This window comes from Acipenser ruthenus, chromosome 10 (assembly GCF_902713425.1).
Source record: "Acipenser ruthenus chromosome 10, fAciRut3.2 maternal haplotype, whole genome shotgun sequence".
Lineage (NCBI taxonomy): Eukaryota > Metazoa > Chordata > Actinopteri > Acipenseriformes > Acipenseridae > Acipenser > Acipenser ruthenus.
Window position 1 is genome coordinate 7,845,992 of NC_081198.1, and position 18,082 is coordinate 7,864,073.

An 18,082-nucleotide genomic window follows, 5' to 3' on the forward strand; every position below is an offset into this window, starting at 1 on the left:
GACTGTGATTGCTTTTCTTTCTAAATCAGTGTTTAATAGTCTTTTAGTAGTTTGGAATGACAGAGCCTAAAACTTTGCATGGCATTGTTATTTATTGAGTATTACCCTCCAAGTCACAGCTAATAGCTCAGTAGTTCTATTTGAAAGAGGAAATAAGCACCAAACCTTTACTTGTGGTAACAGAAACCACAATTTATAGAGTACATGCTGAACGCTTTACTGACTCGGAGACGCTGCAGTTTAACCCCGGACAAATACTTAATTAACCTTTCTTTGATTTTTGGTCATGCTTTTTCTTAAATTTCAAACTTTTCAACAGAACGATTAAGATTTCTTCCTGAAACTTTCAGAATTGCAGTAGGACTAAATTTTAAATATTAAAATAGGAGGTAATGAATTTTCCTGCTTGATGTACTATAGGTGTAGGACTTTTTACTAAACATGCTTTTTACATAGCACTTTCGTATGTACTGTAATGCAAAATATGGCATAACTTGTATAAAACATCATAATGTACTTAGTGTTTACAGTGCTAGAGTACATCAAAGTGTATTGAATATATAATGAAATCAAGATCACCTCTGAAGATTATTTCTACAGTATCTGCTGTATGTTAGTTTACCTTATTCATCATATTTCCTGCATGTATCTTGGCTTACTGCTGTATTAATTACTAATGGTACATATGATGACCATACTAAGCTTTACAGTATACATATTTGAATAACTAGGCATACATACATACACACATTTAAATATTACTGATTGTGTCCATATAAGAGGGTGTAATTTTGTTGCAGACAATTAGGTATTTAAAATACGAATTAAAACATTCTTAGAATACACCGGTTCTCTCAGCTAACTTTACCAACCTGCCACAGGATGTAAAGATGAGTTCAATTCACTGGTAATTAAATAGTGCCGTATATGTCTTTCTTTCTCAAAGAGTAATGCTGTCTCCTAAAGAGGAGAACTTTGGGCACGCTTGGATATTAATTGGAATAATAAGAGAGTGAAGCTTTTATTCCTGAATAAATGGCAACTGTAAGCGATTTGTCCCTTACAGAGCATGACATCTTTCATAGTAGAAATAGAATTATTAAATATTATAACGCATTATTAATTCATAGCTAATCCAGTTGTTTGGGTCAGTGTCAATCTTGTGCAATTCTCATTGCTGGAGTGGTTTGATCAGAACATTTTAGATGGTGCCATAAATGCAAAAAACAACATCTCAACCGAATTCCATCAAAAAGAACCACTACACTGTAATGTGTATTTTGTTTAGTTTTCAGAAAAATAAACTTTTAGCTTCACTTTTTAACAAAGTAAAATCACAGAAATGCGCAGTAAGTGGAATGTATTATTACTGTAGCTGATTGTACTGCAAAGTACATACATACTGAATTCCCTTATTGCAATTAGAATTTGGTCAATTCTTTTAAAAGAAAAAAAAAAAAAAATCTGGTTTGTCTGGGCCCATTGGGGGCAGCATCAGAGTTTTGCAACTTCAGTAAAGAATGCCTGAAAACATTTGAATAGAAAAGGCAATAATTTGGTGAAGAAAATCGCTTTGTTTTATTTTTAGAGGTTTGCTTGTTATGGTGGGTGAGGGAAATGTGTATGGTCTGTATTCAAGTGATGTCAAGGGATTAAATAGCTGTCCCCTTATTTTGGTGACAGCATCCTTTTAGCATTTCCATTTTTACTTTATTACCCCTTTTCCACCAAAGGAGTTCTGCTTTGTATTGTTTCTACAACAAATATTCTACAGGGATGAAACATGACATTTGATAAATTCCAATACATGTAAAATGTCACTTTACAGTTTCTGCCAGTGTGAGCTGAATTCTCCCTGTGGTGTTCAGATTTTTGTGAGCTGTATTATGTAGTGAATGTAAGTAACATCTGTTATATTAGGCCAAACCAAAAACAAAATAGTCCCTTATGGTTCTGTGCACATAAATTATTATTTTGGAGTTTGATGTACTAAATTCGCTAAGACCTAAAGTATGCATTTTTTAAATGTTGTAATAAAACACCTTCACTAAATACAGAAATGTACAGAAAAGTTCCTTGTGAAGGAAAGGCTGCATTCTGACACACTATTGTAGTCCAAGCATGATAAAATACTCATAATGCAATCTGTTTATTAGTAATGACTAAAGTATGGACATAGAGATGAGGTGTACATGTGACAAAAGAGGTAATGTGAATGAAGCTCCATATTCATTGGCTTTGATTTTACTGTAGAGTATTGTTTGCACCTGAACATTGTGTCATGTGTCGGAATGCAGCATTGCTGTGATGTTTTGGCATTAAGAAGACCGTCCTGTTCACTGAATATCATCAGGACATGAGTTATGCAGTACATAATAGATTTGTCCATTTACTTTAAGATCACAATCCTCTTTTGATCTGTTTTGGTTTTTGTAAAAGTTCAGTAGTTTTATTATAAGCTGTTTATGGAACTGCTAAAGGTGACTGCACCCTTTAAACAAAAGTGTGTGCATACAGCGACAGGTGAAAGGTCCAGCAATGAAACGTATGGACGCTGTGGGGCATTTTGCTTCTCTGCCCGTTCATCCATGAAGTGAGGTCCTTCCGGGCTACTCGGCATATTGACTTCGCACCACTGCTAAATTTCTCCACATGATTCATCAAACCTACCTGGTAAAGAAAAAGTTTATAATAGATAGTTCCTAAAAAGACACAAAAGGTCCGCCAAAAAATGGACCACTGTTAAAACCAGTTGAAGCTGGTTTAAGTAGCACTAATTCGTCTCAGAACTGATGTGGTATTTTTGGTTACAAAAAAAATACATAAATTAGTGTTTTATTTTTTAATTATGATATATAATTGTTACATTTAATTGATTTTTATACATCTGTAATTGCATCCTTTTTAATACTTCATTTAGAGAATTTATAATGGAATGCCTTAGCTGTTCTGTATTCACACTAATCTGTTAGGATGCAGTGTTTTTTTTTTTACTGCTAAATCAAAGATGGCTTAATATGAGTAGGTCTCTTTTAGTGCAGATCTTTATTTCTACTCCTGACAAGATCTCTACTGTTAGAAGTTTAAAGCCAGTTAGGCAAAATGTTTAGCTGTTAAGCATGTTCTGGACTGACACTCTTCATGCTGATCTCGTGATTGTATAATTACAATTCTTCCAACTGTGATGTCCAGGCTAGCCCTCTAGGCATTAGGAAGTTGTAAATGGAGGTCATTGGGGTAGTTTTATAACTTGATGTTAACACATGAATTAGACATGTCAATTAATTTACACTAGGTTCAGAGAGCCAAACTTCTACAGTAGCAATGCAATTGTAACTTGTGTAGACTTTACAGATTGTGCCATTGTTAAAGGTGGTAACACACCAGCAGGAAATATCATTTGCATGGTAGATTCAAGTCAGTTCCATTTAAATGGGTAAGGAGAGAGTCCCCATTTGGCTTCTTGCAATAGTGTAGCCTCCCAACACCATAATGTCAACGTCTTTTGAGGTTGTGAACACTTCTGTTTAGTGCTGTACTCTGTGTCTGTCCAGTGACTTACCAAACAAGTATTTGTGGGGAAATGTTTCGCGTAAAAATTCCATATTTGTTTGTGGTATGGTTACCAGTGCATACCATTGCACTGAAATTATATATATTTTTTATTTTTTTTCTGAATGAAGCTCCAATGCAGCATCCAAGTGGAATAAAGAAACCTAGTTTCTGCAAATGCTTTCTAATCTTGGCAAAGGCTATACTAATTGCAATAATTTGAAAGCCATTGTAAATGAATTAAACTGAAACCCAGCATGCTATGTTTCCTTTTCTCTTTGAAGAGAGAAGGGTGGTGGTGATGTTGGTGGGGACTGGAAATATTTTAACAGATTTCACTGCCTCAGAGTTATGCAGGCTGGCACCCCGCCACCACATCACGTCCAGTAATTGAATGTTCTAGTTAAACACGCAGCATGCTCAATGCTAGGCTCCAACAATATGCACAAACCCAAAACAACAGCTTTGATTTTTTTTGTTTTTTAAACTGGTAACGGCAGTTGTTGCTCTTTGATACGTCCTTGTATTTATGAGTCGGAGAGAAGAGGGGTGTGGTGTTAGAGGGGTAATCACTGCAATGCGATGAAAGTGTTGAATAAAATATGTATTATCTATATTTAAATATGCATAACTGCTGGTTTTAATATCCTTGTATTTATGAGGATGATGAGATTTTTTTTTGTAGAGATTATCTAAAGAAATCAAGGTCTGATTTACAGTAGCAATTACTTCTTTACCAGGTTTTTTTTTTGGGGGGGGGGAAGAGTACTGTAATTCCCTTTCTATTAGACCAGTGATCCTCAAAGTAATTTGGGCATGGGCATAAATTGATCTTGCTTGGTAATTTGCGGGCATGCTGACTATTGCATAGGTTCTTATCTTAAACACATGCAACATATACAGTGTGTGTGTGTGGGTGTGTGTTGCGTGTGTTTGTGCGTGTGTGTATATATACAGTGCCTTGCAAAAGTATTCAGACCCCTGACCAATTCTCTCATATTACTGAATTACAAATGGTACATTGAAATTTCGTTCTGTTTGGTATTTTATTTTAATACACTGAAACTCAAAATCAATTATTGTAAGGTGACATTGGTTTTATGTTGGGAAATATTTTAAGAAAAATAAAAAATTGAAATATCTTGCTTGCATAAATATTCAACCCCTGTGCTGTGGAAGCTCCCAGTTTACACCGATGAAAGAAATTGCCCTAACGAGGACACAGTTACCTTACCATTACCAAAATAATATCCAAGTGTTTGGATATCCCAGTGAGCACAGTTGGATCATTAATCAGGAAGTGGAAGCTGCATCACACCACCCAGGCACTGCCAAGAAAAGGCCGTCGCTCAAACAAGAAGGAGACTTGTGAGAGAAGCCACAGAGAGGCCAACAATCACTTTGAAGGAGCTACAGAGTTCAGTGGCTGGGAGTGGAGTAATGGTGCACCAGTCAACCATATCAAGAGCTCTGCATAACACTGGCCTGTATGGGAGGGTGGCAAGAAAGAAGCCGTTACTCAAAAAGTACCATCTGAAAGCACATCTGGAGTTTGCCAGAAAACATGAGTGACCCAGCTGCGATGTGGGAAAAGGTTTTGTGGTCAGGTGAGACCAAGATAGAGCTTTTTGTCCAAAACTCAAAGTGCTATGTGTGGCGCAAACCTAACACTGCCCATGCCTCAAGACACACCATCCCTACAGTGAAGTATGGTGGTGGCAGCATCATGCTGTGGGGATGTTTCTCATCAGCAGGGACTGGGCATCTTGTTAAAATTGAAGGAAGAATGGATGGAGCAAGATACAGGGAAATACTGCAAGAGAACCTGCTTCAGTCCGCTAAAAAACTGAAGCTTGGGAGGAAATTCACCTATCAGTAGGACAATGATCCCAAGCACAAGGCCAAAGCAACATTGTAGTGGCTCAAGAACAAAAAGGTGAATGTCCTACAGTGGCCCAGTCAAAGTCCTGATCTCAATCCCATTGAGAATCTGTGGCACTATTTGAAAATTGCGGTCCACAAGCATCCAACCAACCTGAACAACCTGGAGCAAATCTGCCAAGAAGAATCGGCCAAAATCACTCAGACACTGCGTGCAAAGCTTGTACATACTTACCCCAAAAGACTTAAAGTTGTTATTGTAGTGGCTCTACCAAATATTAATGTGTGGGGGTTGAATACTTATGCAAGCAAGATATTTCAGTTTTTTATTTTTCTTAAAAATATTTCCCAACATAAAACCAATGTCACCTTACAATAATTGATTTTGCGTTTCAGTGTTTTAAAATAAAATATCAAACAGAACGAAATTTCAATGTACCATTTGTAATTCAGTAATATGAGAGAATTGGTCAGGGGTCTGAATACTTTTGCAAGGCACTGTGTGTGTATATGTAGATATATATACAGTACTGTGCAAAAGTTTTAGGCAGGTGTGAAAAAATGCTGTAAAGTAAGAATGCTTTCAAAAATAGACCTGTTAATAGTTTATATTTATCAATTAACAAAATGCAAAGTGAGTGAACAGAAGAAAAATCTACATCAAATAAATATTTGGTGTGTTATCGAGTTTAAAGCTTTATTTATTTTCCCACGCTACGACCCGCCAGAAATGTGTTCACGACCCATCATTTAAGAACAGCTGCCGCGGGCACGAATTTGAGGACCACTGAATTAGACCTAATTCTGTGGAAGTAGTTGGTCTATGAACTCCAAATTTGATATTCAAAATTGATAATGACCTAGTAGAGAAATGTACACTGTAAATAAAGGCTGTGTTTATTTTTTTTTTAAAGATTATGAACAAAGGAAATAAAAATACCTGCAACGATTGTTGGCATAGCCTTATTGCTATCAGAAGTGGAAGTGTCTGACCACGATTTGTACCAGCGCAAATTCAAATAGGCGTCTTGACTAACGCTGCCTTTAGTGTACTGTATATTATTATTATTATTATTATTATTATTATTATTATTATTAATTTCTTAGCAGATGCCCTTATCCAGGGCGACTTACAAGATATCACATTATGTTTACATACAATTACCCATTTATACAGTTGGGTTTTTGTATGAATCTCATGCCCAACATCAGGTAATTGGGGTCAGTTTTATTCGGTATATTTGGTTTTTCATTTAAATTGAATATACAAATTGGAATCTAATGAGTTCAAATCAATGATTTGACCTGATTTTCAGCGCTCTGGGTCAAATTGTGAACTGTGATACGGAATCTTGTGAACTGTTAGAGCTACACACCTGGACGTTGAAGTTTAAAGGTCTCTATGGCCCGTTTCAACCATCTGCAGAAATAGTGACACGTGACCTGCAAGAAAATGAAGTTAATGTAAGTTGAAAAAGGCTTGGAATCCCCTTTAGAAAAGTCACTTTATGCTTTCTACTGTATATCCTGCCAAGCCTATGCCATACAATATTCTTTGACTTTTTGACCTTAGGGATACTGTACTAAATCAATCTACAGCCCTGTTTTAAGCTTTCCCCACAGTTGGCACATTGGAATACGTTTGCAAGTTCTGTGGGTGGAGTATATGGTCGGTGGGAACCTTTGGTATGCTGTATGCTTTAGCTGTCAGCTGTGGGACAGTGTTTCTGACCAGAGATGGCTAATTCCACAACATTTCCATCTTGTCGTGCAAGAGCTGTGAAACAAATGGATGTTATGGAAATTGCACAGGTAAAAAAAAAAAAAATGAAATAATGAACTTAACTTTTAACCAGTTGTTTTACTTTACAAGGGGGTACTTTTAACAGTTTTTCTGGAAAGTGTTTATTACAGTATTCTGTAGTTTTTCTGCAATAGAGTTACTGAGATGGAAATTACCTTGAAGTAGTGTACTATACAGTATCAGTTTCAAAATATTCTTTAACGTAGTAGGTAGTAAACTTACCTATTGTAAACGTATTTCAAAGTCTGATGTTTGTTTTTTTTTAAATAGCTTTTTTCATTGTAATTTATATTTGATGTTGTTTATCATATATACTGTGTGGGTAAAGTAGTTAAATTCATTCATGAGGTTTTCTTTAGTTGTTAAAGCTTAATTGTAGCCTGATGTTAATGGTGCATAATGCTTATTTATCATGTAAGTGACCGGTATAAAGGAGTAGTACCCAAGCCCTTAAACAAACGTTCTTCCCTGTGTGAACGCTTCATGTGCTCCCCGCTGCTCGGGAAGTGCTCCCAATAGTGTGGTGGTTGAGAATAAATTGGCTTCATTCGAGTCAAAGTGAAAATAAAGTCTGGGAAAACCAAAAAGGTCAACAGCGAAATAAGCTGCTTTCAAGAAACTGATGGGAGAAGACTTCGTATTGTGTGAATAAGTGCTAGTGGTAGACTTAGAGAAGTCGGTCAGTAGTGAAATGGGCAGTTTTTTGTTTTTTTTTCCAATCAAGGATTATATATAACCGTGCTCTAGACTCTAGATATATCCACAATATAAATAAAGCAGAACAACAGTAATAACCACTTTGCCCTTACGTTTGCATTTTACCGTGTTTCATCACAATCAGCCCCTTAGAATGGGAGAGTAGGGTGTTACTGGTACTACTATAGATTTAGATTGAATACTGCACTTTTCAGGTATATTTGGTATAGAGAAGAGATATAGATAACTTAAGATGTATTGAATACTAACATTTTTTCAGCCTTGATCTAAAATGTTTTTTTTTTTTTTTTGTATATATATTATTTACCAGCTCACAAAGGTAATGGTTGTATGTACACAAAGTAAAGGTTACTCGCAAAACAAATGATCATTTGGATACAAAGTCCTTCACATAAAAATCATTTTTTATGATTATTAATCCCAAATATCCAATATTCGTGCAGTACCATCAGTTACAAGATGTTTTCCTTTTTATATGCATGTGTTATTTTTATTTGTAAATTAAGTTTTATTCATCCGTTTAGTTGTACTGTCTCCAGATTTAGTATTGTATGTTTTTTATATAAAATGTGCTGTAAAATGGTTCCATCCCTCTTTTTAGCCATCATGCAATTTTCAGTTGCACAGTTAGTTGATTTCTTCATGTGAGACACACAGAGGGCTACAGTAGTTCAGGTGCTTGGAGGTTAGAGACCATATGGAACATCTCCCACAGTAAATGGGAGCATGTGCTGTATTTATTGAAGGACCAGATGGGCAGATGTTGGCATGAATAAATGTCCTGGGCCTTTCTTTTTAGTAAGAAAATGTTGTGAAGCGAAAACCAAGTAACACTTGGGCTTTGGTAGAAAAACAGGTTTTAAAAAATATATATATATATATATAAAGTGGTGTTTGTTTGTTTGTTAGCCCCAAATATACATGTGCATACCGTAACTGTATAGTTGTGTACCATGCAATAGCATTTCTGTAACAAGCCTTCAACTGATAAACAAACAAGGAACATGTGCTCTCCCTCCAGGTCTTTCTACTGTTCTGCGTATTGGAAAGATTTACCGTACTAACATTTCCTAACCTCTCTCTTTCGTCGTCCCTATTACTTCGTAAGGCTTGTGCTCTATAATGGAATCTCTAGAACTGTACCCGTGATGTGCTATTGTATGTTTAGAAGTGTTCGGTGGCTACCTCTAATCAAGTTGAGAGTGTATTTCTCGCACACTCTTTGCTCCATACATCACTTATTTTCAGACCATATTTCTAATTCAGGTTTCTCTTTTGTTCTGTAATTTTCCCTGCTCTTAGTTATGGTCTTGGGACCTCCTGAGCCTCATATGGCGCTCACTAGAAATATGTTGTTTTCCACACCTGACCCTAAATTCCACATGAATACCCGTGCTGGGAGCACATAAGGGGCTTTGATGTTACATCGCTGCCATCCAGCTGAGCAAACGATTTGCCAATATTTCAACACTTACTTTTAAATGTTGTGGACAGCTTCAGGTGTGAACTGTAACAATATGGCCTTTGCACTGATAGTTTGGCACTATTGTCTATTTTCCTGTTAAGGTCTTGATCTTTTAATCTGTATATGTTTTGGACTCAATTGAGTTTATTTTCTATGGATTTCAAAATGACTTGATGCATTGTAATTCTTATGCTGTTTTGTTGTGTTTTAATTGTTGTTTGTCACATTTAGTATCCTGGTCCTGTGATTAGTTACTTCTAATGTTGCACAATGTAAATCTAACTCTAATCACATTGATAATTTGCAACAATAAAGTAATTTTGTAGAAACTCGTGATTTAGGGAATGAAGGTATTTTACGGTAATTACACTTAAGTGCACAGATAGCAATTTGAAGCGTGTTGAAGACCAACCTGTCTTCTACTAAATTATAATTGATGCTGCCTTGGTGAGTCCCTAGTGTGAAACAAACAAAGTATCTCTGTAACTAAATGGCAAGGAGGTACAGACTCAATCCCCATTTTTGTACTGAAAGCACCTGACAAAACAGTACTGTCTTTGCAAAGTGTTTGCTATGAAATTCTCACATAGGTTCTAGTTTCAGAAACTCGCGATTTGAACCTGTCACAGCATTGGCTGAAATTGGAGCAAAATATTTGTTGATGGTGGGAAAGGTTTTTATATTCACAGTCTGTTCATAAACAAGAAGGTTGAACAGCCTGGCCCTTGTTTAGTCCCAGTGATGTAGTGGCTTGATAAGAGAAATCTGTGTAAATCTGTGCATCTCCAGATGGCACGAAAGCAGGCAGGCAGACCAGATCAAAGTGCTGTAGGAATACCTTATACAATTATTTTTCTTGCTGCTTTTCATTTTTGAACTTGAATAGCTCCATCAAGTAGCATCTTGTCTTTTGATGGAGTGCTGCATGTACTCTATCGTGAAAACAAATCTTATGATTCTGAAGCTACTGTACATCTCCTCAGAGTCGAACTTATACTATAGGAGGATCCTTCAAATTAAAAAGTCATGGCACTAGAAAAAAAGTCTTGATGTTTTAAGATCCAGAGCTTTCATTGCATTGCTGCGGTCTACCTTTTCTTGTTTTTAGCCTTATAGTACTGTAGAAACCTTTATATTGGTAGCATTTATTGATATTTATAAAGTCGATAAAATACCACCATTTCGGCTCCCGAATGGCGCATCCAGTAAAGGCGCTCCCCGTGGAGTGCAGGATGTGCCCTATAGTCTGGACATCGCGAGTTCAAGTCCAGGCTATTCCTTTGCCGACCGAGGACAGGAGCTTCCAGTGGGCGTTGCTCAATTGGCCGAGTGCCTCCCAGGTGGAGGGTGGGCTAGGCTGGCCAGGGTGTCCTCAGCTCACTGCGCACCAGTGACCCCTGTAGTCTGGCCGGGCATCTGCGGGTTTGCCTGTAAGCTGCCCAGGGCTGCGTTGTCCTCCAACGCTGTAGCTCTTGGTGGCTGCATGGTGAGTCTGCAGTGTGTAAAAAAAATAATTGGACATTACAAAATTGGGGAGAAAAAAATAAAAATAATTGGCAACCACTAAATTTAAAAAAAAATACCTCAATTTCATTAGTGATAAACAGAGTATTTATTTATTTATTTATTTATTTATTTTTTTGCCTTGTGAATACCAGTAACAACATTCTGAGCATACTAAATCAGGAGTAAATTAACCAAATACTACTACTACTTTTGGCATACTGGACTTCTGATAATTTTACCCTAAATCTTTTACTGTTAAACTATCATTTGAAAAAAAGTTGTCTTATTTTGGTATTTATAGTTACATTTTACGTTTGTATTTATTTAAAAGTTTACATTGATTTTCACCAAGATGCTACAAATTATTACACTTGTTGAACAGGAAAGTGGAAATTGATGCAATATCCCAATTAAACAGAACATTTCATGCTGTGTCATTCAGGATTTGTATTTCATATCTGAATGTATTAACTTTAACAGCCATAATTACTTCAGTCAATTATTTAGCACATTTTTTGTTTCCTACTTGCTTTTTTATTTAGACCAAAATATAAGTTTATAAAATCAGATTTTTATGCACGGATGATAACTCTGGTCATATGGAAATAAAGGCTACCTCGATCCGGATGTTTTCCTTTGCCTTAATACAGTATATACCATCAGATTAATGAATAACGTCAAAAAGGCACAGAAATGTGTATATGGTGGTGTGAAAGGCTGAAGGCGCTGCTTCTGATATCTCTGCAGAATGGAGCGGTTCTTGGTGAGACGACGAAGAAGGATGAGAACATACGGCGGGGAAACTGGGGCAACCAGATTGAGTTCATTCTGACCAGTGTCGGCTATGCAGTGGGCTTGGGCAATGTCTGGAGATTCCCCTATCTCTGCTACAGAAATGGAGGAGGTGAGTCTAATTATTATACACTATGTCTTCAGTGAACACTATCAGTTATTGCTTTGCATTAGTTATTTCTGGGTTGGTTCTTAATTACATCAGGAGAAGTTGCAAGTTGCTGTTAAAATCTTGTCTTGGTTTAAAGAAGAATTAATTACATACAGTTTTTTGCTTCACAGAACCCCATCAGGTAAGTTATTCTAAACCGCGTTACCAGACAAAATGTACTATACTTTTCACTGACAGTGGTAACTGGCGAATGGATTTGATGACTGTGTGAAAATGTGATTAATTACAGTGCACAATATCACAGTCTTATTCTTTTTTTCAAGGAGTTATTTTAAGATACATTTTATTAAATTACCTATACTCACACTTTTATTTTGCTGAGCTTAATTTTGTTTAGCCAGCACAGCGTATTCTTGGGATGTTTACCCCTGTGATACTTACAACGCAGTGTTTGTTTTTCATGTAACGTGTACAGTAACCTCAGCACTGATGATCTTTGTGTCCTTAGGTGCCTTCATGTTTCCCTACTTCATCATGCTTGTGTTCTGTGGAATCCCGCTCTTTTTCCTGGAGCTGTCCTTCGGACAGTTTGCCAGTCTTGGCTGCCTTGGGGTATGGAAAGTCAGCCCCATGTTTAAAGGTAAGAAGAAAGGAAGGCAGCTGGGTGGTATGGAGGCTGCCAGGCTCAGTCCAGCAACAAGAGCCCTTAGACAAGTGCTTTCCAACTCCGGCCCCCAACTACGTTTTTATATCAGCTTGGATATTCTGTAAAAATATACATCCTCACACAACCTAAAATACATGATAGTCTAGAAGCATTAACTGTATGTGAATCGCTGTACTGTTTTAATTTCCGCATTAAAATATCCGTGAACTCAAGTGTGATCATCTCTTAACAATTATATGCATGGTGTGTAGTCGCATTTTTGAAAATTTAGAAAAAGGGGTATAATTGTGTATTTAAAAGAATATATATATATAACAATCTGTGTTTTATTTAACTTTTTTCTATTTATTATTTTCCCCTGTACTTAATAGGTGTTGGCTATGGTATGATGGTGGTTTCCACGTATATCGGTATTTATTACAACGTGGTGATCTGCATCGCTTTCTATTACTTCTTCATGTCTATGACCAACGTGCTTCCTTGGACATACTGCAATAACCCCTGGAACACCAAGGACTGCAGCGGGGTGGTGGGGTCTTCCTATGCAAACGCCTCTATTGCCAACACGTCCACGTTGATGAGAAACATCTCAGAATTGGTGAACCATACAGCCAAGAGGACCAGCCCTAGCGAGGAGTACTGGAAGTAAGCAGCAAGTCTTTGCTACCAACCTTTCCTTTCACCTTTTTGACTTCTGCATTAAAGCTGAGCCCCTAGGGTGAAAATAAAGATTCTAAAATAACCAGTCTAATGACCATTGCTGTGAGATAAAGGTCAGCTGCTGAATAATGAAAATTCCAAAGCATTCTGATTGGCGGTTTTTCCTACAACAAATAGATCCTAATTTTGCCTTTTTAGATAAAGCTTTTATGCCATAGCTTCATTGTTGTATATTAAATAGACGTGGCTGTTGTGATTTTTACATGTCGATTTGTGCTTGTTTTAAGGTACCAAGTGCTGAACATCTCCGATGACATTGGTCATTTTGGAGAGGTGCGGCTTCCCATATTGGGTTGCCTGGCAGCCTCCTGGGTCGTGGTGTTCTTCTGTCTCATCAAAGGGGTCAAGTCGTCAGGGAAAGTAAGTATATTTTCTATATTGTGAGCAGCATTAGGTTGGTCAAATCTTTAAAAAAATACAGAAGGCAAAGGAGTTTAGAATTGTTATTTCATAAACTGAGTGTGTGAGATTAGTTCTGGTAGACCAGAACAATGTATCTCCTCTGTGATCTGAAACAAATTGAGATTTTTTTTTTTTTTTTTGTCATGCAGGTGGTTTACTTTACAGCCACATTTCCTTATGTGGTGCTGACCATCCTCTTCATCCGAGGAATTACGTTGGATGGTGCTGTTAATGGGATCAAATACTACCTGACTCCACAGTGGAAAATGATCTTGGATGCAAAGGTTTGTAGCATTTTAAATGGTTCTGGTTAGCCTATGTGACAAATAGCATGTAACCATCCATGATTGTGAAAAAAAATGGCGGAGTAGAATGCATTGTCAAAACAACCCCTTAATTTGCTGCTTAAAAAAAAAAAATGCAGTCGGAACCTACCTGCATTTGACCAATGAATTTACAGCTGTTTATTCCTTTTAAACGCTGAATTGTTCAGTGGTAGCTGTACATCATAGCGTGATCGTTTAGACAACAGAAGCCAAGTGATAAAGCTAATCTGTCTGCTGTCGACTCGACCTTGTTTCAGGTGTGGGGGGATGCTGCCTCCCAGATCTTCTACTCTCTTGGCTGTGCCTGGGGTGGGCTCATCACCATGGCATCTTATAACAAATTCCACAACAACTGTTACAGGTACAGTGCTGCGCACAGCAGTAAAACACCAACATTGTATTTACATTTGATTTCTTCACTTAATTGGTTTAATAACAGTATTTGAGAGCCAAGTCAAGACTCGGAGGCAAGGGTTTGGTTTTAGCCCCTGTATCTATGGAATTTTAATGCTTCTGTTTTAATAGAGCTTTTGTCAAAAAAAAATGGTTATAAGTTAAAGGTTTGGGAAGTGTACAGCACTGTGTGCAAACCTGAGTTTGTATTGTGGGGGAAACTAAAGTGCATAATACAACAGTGTCCTCTACTGGTTAATCCAGAGCATTGTTGAGTAGAGAAGTGATCTCCAAACTTTCTTTATGAAAATGCCATTAAATGATCTTATTGGTAGAATTCTAAAGGTAGAATTCATTTTGGTGTGTGTGTGTGTGTGTGTGTGTGTGTATATATATATATATATATATATATATATATATATATATATATATATATATATATATATATATATATATAATATATTTATTTATTATTATTAAAATCATAAGCACCTTCCAGTTGAAACCAATTCATGTGTTTCCTTGGGATCACACAGTGGACTTTTTTAAGTTTTATTCTTTTGTCATCATAAATATATACAGTGGATTTACAAGAAACCTAAATGTATTGTGCAAGTGGGTGTCATTGTAGCTGTGCTAATATTTCTGGAGTCATCTGGATAAGATTGTCAGGCATTAAAATGCTGCTTAACAACATCAAATTGTGAATCCAGTGGAGCGTAATGTTTTTATAAGAATTAGATAAAGCTTGCTTCCCAGCCATAGGTCCCTGCTGGGACAGCTCTCCATTGAGTCTTGGGGAGAGACTGGATTTTTTCACGTTCCCTCGCTTCAAGAACTATTCCTGTCTATTTCCATTTTAATTCTAAGAAGCCTGGCCTCTCTGTCACTTCCCTCGCTCCTGTTCAGTGAATATGTGTTTATAGCTGTTGCTAGGGATGTATGTGGCTGATGTGTATTGTTGGATGAATACATTTTCTCATACTCAATGGAATTTTTTCTGGTAATTATTTTGTAGTTTGTAGACCCCTATAACTCACCATTTTAAAACACTGACCTGGTGGCAATTCAGAACAGATTATATCCAAAGCAGGAATATATATCCAGCTATGTAGAAATAAGTTGACTTAACACTTAAACTCTGAGCTTGAATTCATAAACATTTAATTATTATTTTTTTTATTTAATTAGTTTCTAAAGATGATTACTTTTCAAATGTATTATTATTATGAATTTGTCATTTTGCAGGCACTTTTATACAAAACGACTTAGAGACTAGGGGGTAAACTATGCATCAGCAACTGCTACTGCAGAGTCACTTCCAATAGGACCTCGGTTTTATGTCTGATTTAATAACCTTTCCTGCAGCCCCACCTGGTGACAAGCTGGAATGCAGTCCCCTAAAGTGAAAATATCAGTAACCAAAATGTCAAAATATTTTATGCCATCATGGTCATATCAGGAACACTAAAACATTAGGATAAGCGCTATCATAACTAAAATAATACATATGTGGTGTGCATTTTAAATTTAAATCTCTCTGTAGATATGTTCCATACATTCTCAGTACATTTACATTTTGGTAAATCCTCATTCCTGCTTTTCATTATAGTACATGCATGTATGCGAGTGCCAGCGTCTCAGTTGCTTGTGTCTTTTCTCTCTGGCTACAGGGACAGCATAATCATCAGCATAACAAACTGTGCAACCAGCGTCTACGCAGGCTTTGTCATCTTCTCCATTCTGGGCTTCATGGCGCACCACCTGGGCGTGGATGTGGCCGATGTGGCTGACCACGGACCTGGGCTAGCTTTTGTGGCCTACCCAGAGGCCCTCACTCTGCTGCCCATTTCCCCACTTTGGTCACTCCTTTTCTTCTTCATGCTCATCCTGCTTGGACTTGGAACTCAGGTGAGCCTGAACTGCCCTTACAATCGGTCTGATTGATCTTTACCAGTACTTGGAAGGGAACAACAGATGACTTTGTTTGTTTGTTTGTTCTTTGTTTTTTCTGTAGTTCTGCCTGTTGGAGACACTGGTAACAGCTATTGTGGATGAGATTGGGACAGACTGGATAATTCGGAATAAAACATACGTGACCTTGGGGGTGGCGGTAGTTGGCTTTCTGCTAGGAGTGCCTCTGACATCTCAGGTAAAAGCTGCTTAACACTAGCATGCTCTCCTGCTTTCTAGAATACATAAAATAAACAAATGTAGTTAAAAACTTCCAGCTAACCTAAACTAATTACCCTGTGCAGGAACATTTTGAGTTGTGCATCCAAGAATACCATCTGATTGTGAGAGAATGTCCTGAGCTGAGAAATAGCCTTTATTTGGGTGCAGGAATCCAGTTCATTGCACGCAGCGACAAAAAAGTCCTGCAAAGTTGCTACACTAAGAGTTAAAAGTTTTGAAACATTTTGGCTTGTGCCATGTGGGCTTTTAAACTTTTTGTCCAACAAAACAAATCCTGATTAACTAGTGCTGCTGTTCCTGTTTTTGGTAATGTGTTTTTATATTATTATTCGCCATAGGCTGGGATCTATTGGCTGCTGCTCATGGATAACTATGCAGCCAGTTTCTCTCTTGTCATCATCTCCTGTATCATGTGTGTCTCCATCATGTACATTTACGGTAAGCATTAAAACTTTGGCAGGTAGTGGGAATCTTGAAAGATGTGAACGTGTTTTGTTTTTGAAGTTTAGCTAAAGTGTTGTGTATTGCAGCCAAAGTGTTGTGTATTGCAGCTTGAACATCCATGTTTACCCTTTATCTTTCTGTCTCTGCAGGGTTCCGTAACTACTTCAAGGATGTTGAGATGATGCTGGGTTTTCCTCCTCCACTCTTTTTCCGAATCTGCTGGCGATTCGTGTCTCCTGCCATCATCTCGGTGCGTGACATAGTCGGTCTTCAAAGGAGAGCTTGTGGACTGTCAAATCCGCCTTTGGGGACATATAAGCTTTGTAGGATGTTTGCAGGGCTTGTCTCCAGTTCATTTTTAGAGACAATCTGGCTTTTTTTTTATTTTTTATTTTTAATCAAGTTAGTTACCAAGTAGAAAAATGTTTTATGAAATTAGTGCCAAAGCGCAATAATCTTGAGATTTAACAATAGTAGAACATGAGGAAGAAGCAGTGTGCCTGACACCTTGGGCCAGCAGTGGGAAGCATTTTAAAACTACTGTTAACAAACAAGTATTATGAAACTGAGAAGAAAATTAGGTCTCACGTTTTCTGTCACCAGTTTTGTAACCGTTTGTATACTGTTACTACTTGCCAGATGTCATTGCTCTATGCTACATATTTTCCCCTTTTGAGAATTTCTTTAAAATGTTTTTTCATTTGTGTTTAACTACGAAGACTGAATGATAAATCATGTCCAATCATGCTCTTTTAACTTCATTATTTTTGTTTTCTTTTTTGGCAGTTTATCCTGGTGTTCACAGTAGTCCAGTACAAACCTATTACTTACAATGACTACATCTATCCTGGCTGGTCTTTAATCATCGGATTCCTAATGGCTCTCTCTTCCGTAATTTGCATTCCTATCTACGCCATTTACAAGATCTGGACGTCTGAAGGGACAACGTTTCTAGAGGTAGTACTGTTTAATACATACAGTTTAATATATATATATATATATATATATATATAGTACTGTTTAATATATATATATATATATATATATATATATATATATATATATATATATATATATATATATATATTAGTACTGTTTAATATAT

General features: G+C 37.0%; 1 protein-coding gene across 6 annotated transcripts in view; it reads left to right on the top strand.

The window, feature by feature from the left end:
- The window catches only part of LOC117409473 (sodium- and chloride-dependent glycine transporter 1), a 51,213-nt gene that overhangs the window by 27,121 nt on the left and 6,010 nt on the right, over nucleotides 1-18,082 (top strand). For all 6 annotated transcript variants that reach the window (XM_059031647.1, XM_034015606.3, XM_034015597.3 and 3 more), the window contains 11 exons: nucleotides 11,673-11,829; nucleotides 12,338-12,469; nucleotides 12,868-13,141; nucleotides 13,444-13,576; nucleotides 13,768-13,902; nucleotides 14,202-14,305; nucleotides 16,011-16,248; nucleotides 16,355-16,489; nucleotides 16,872-16,971; nucleotides 17,127-17,227; nucleotides 17,764-17,934. In XM_059031647.1, coding sequence (XP_058887630.1) covers nucleotides 11,673-11,829; nucleotides 12,338-12,469; nucleotides 12,868-13,141; nucleotides 13,444-13,576; nucleotides 13,768-13,902; nucleotides 14,202-14,305; nucleotides 16,011-16,248; nucleotides 16,355-16,489; nucleotides 16,872-16,971; nucleotides 17,127-17,227; nucleotides 17,764-17,934 — 1,680 coding nt within the window. The remainder of the gene's footprint in view (nucleotides 1-11,672; nucleotides 11,830-12,337; nucleotides 12,470-12,867; nucleotides 13,142-13,443; nucleotides 13,577-13,767; nucleotides 13,903-14,201; nucleotides 14,306-16,010; nucleotides 16,249-16,354; nucleotides 16,490-16,871; nucleotides 16,972-17,126; nucleotides 17,228-17,763; nucleotides 17,935-18,082) is intronic.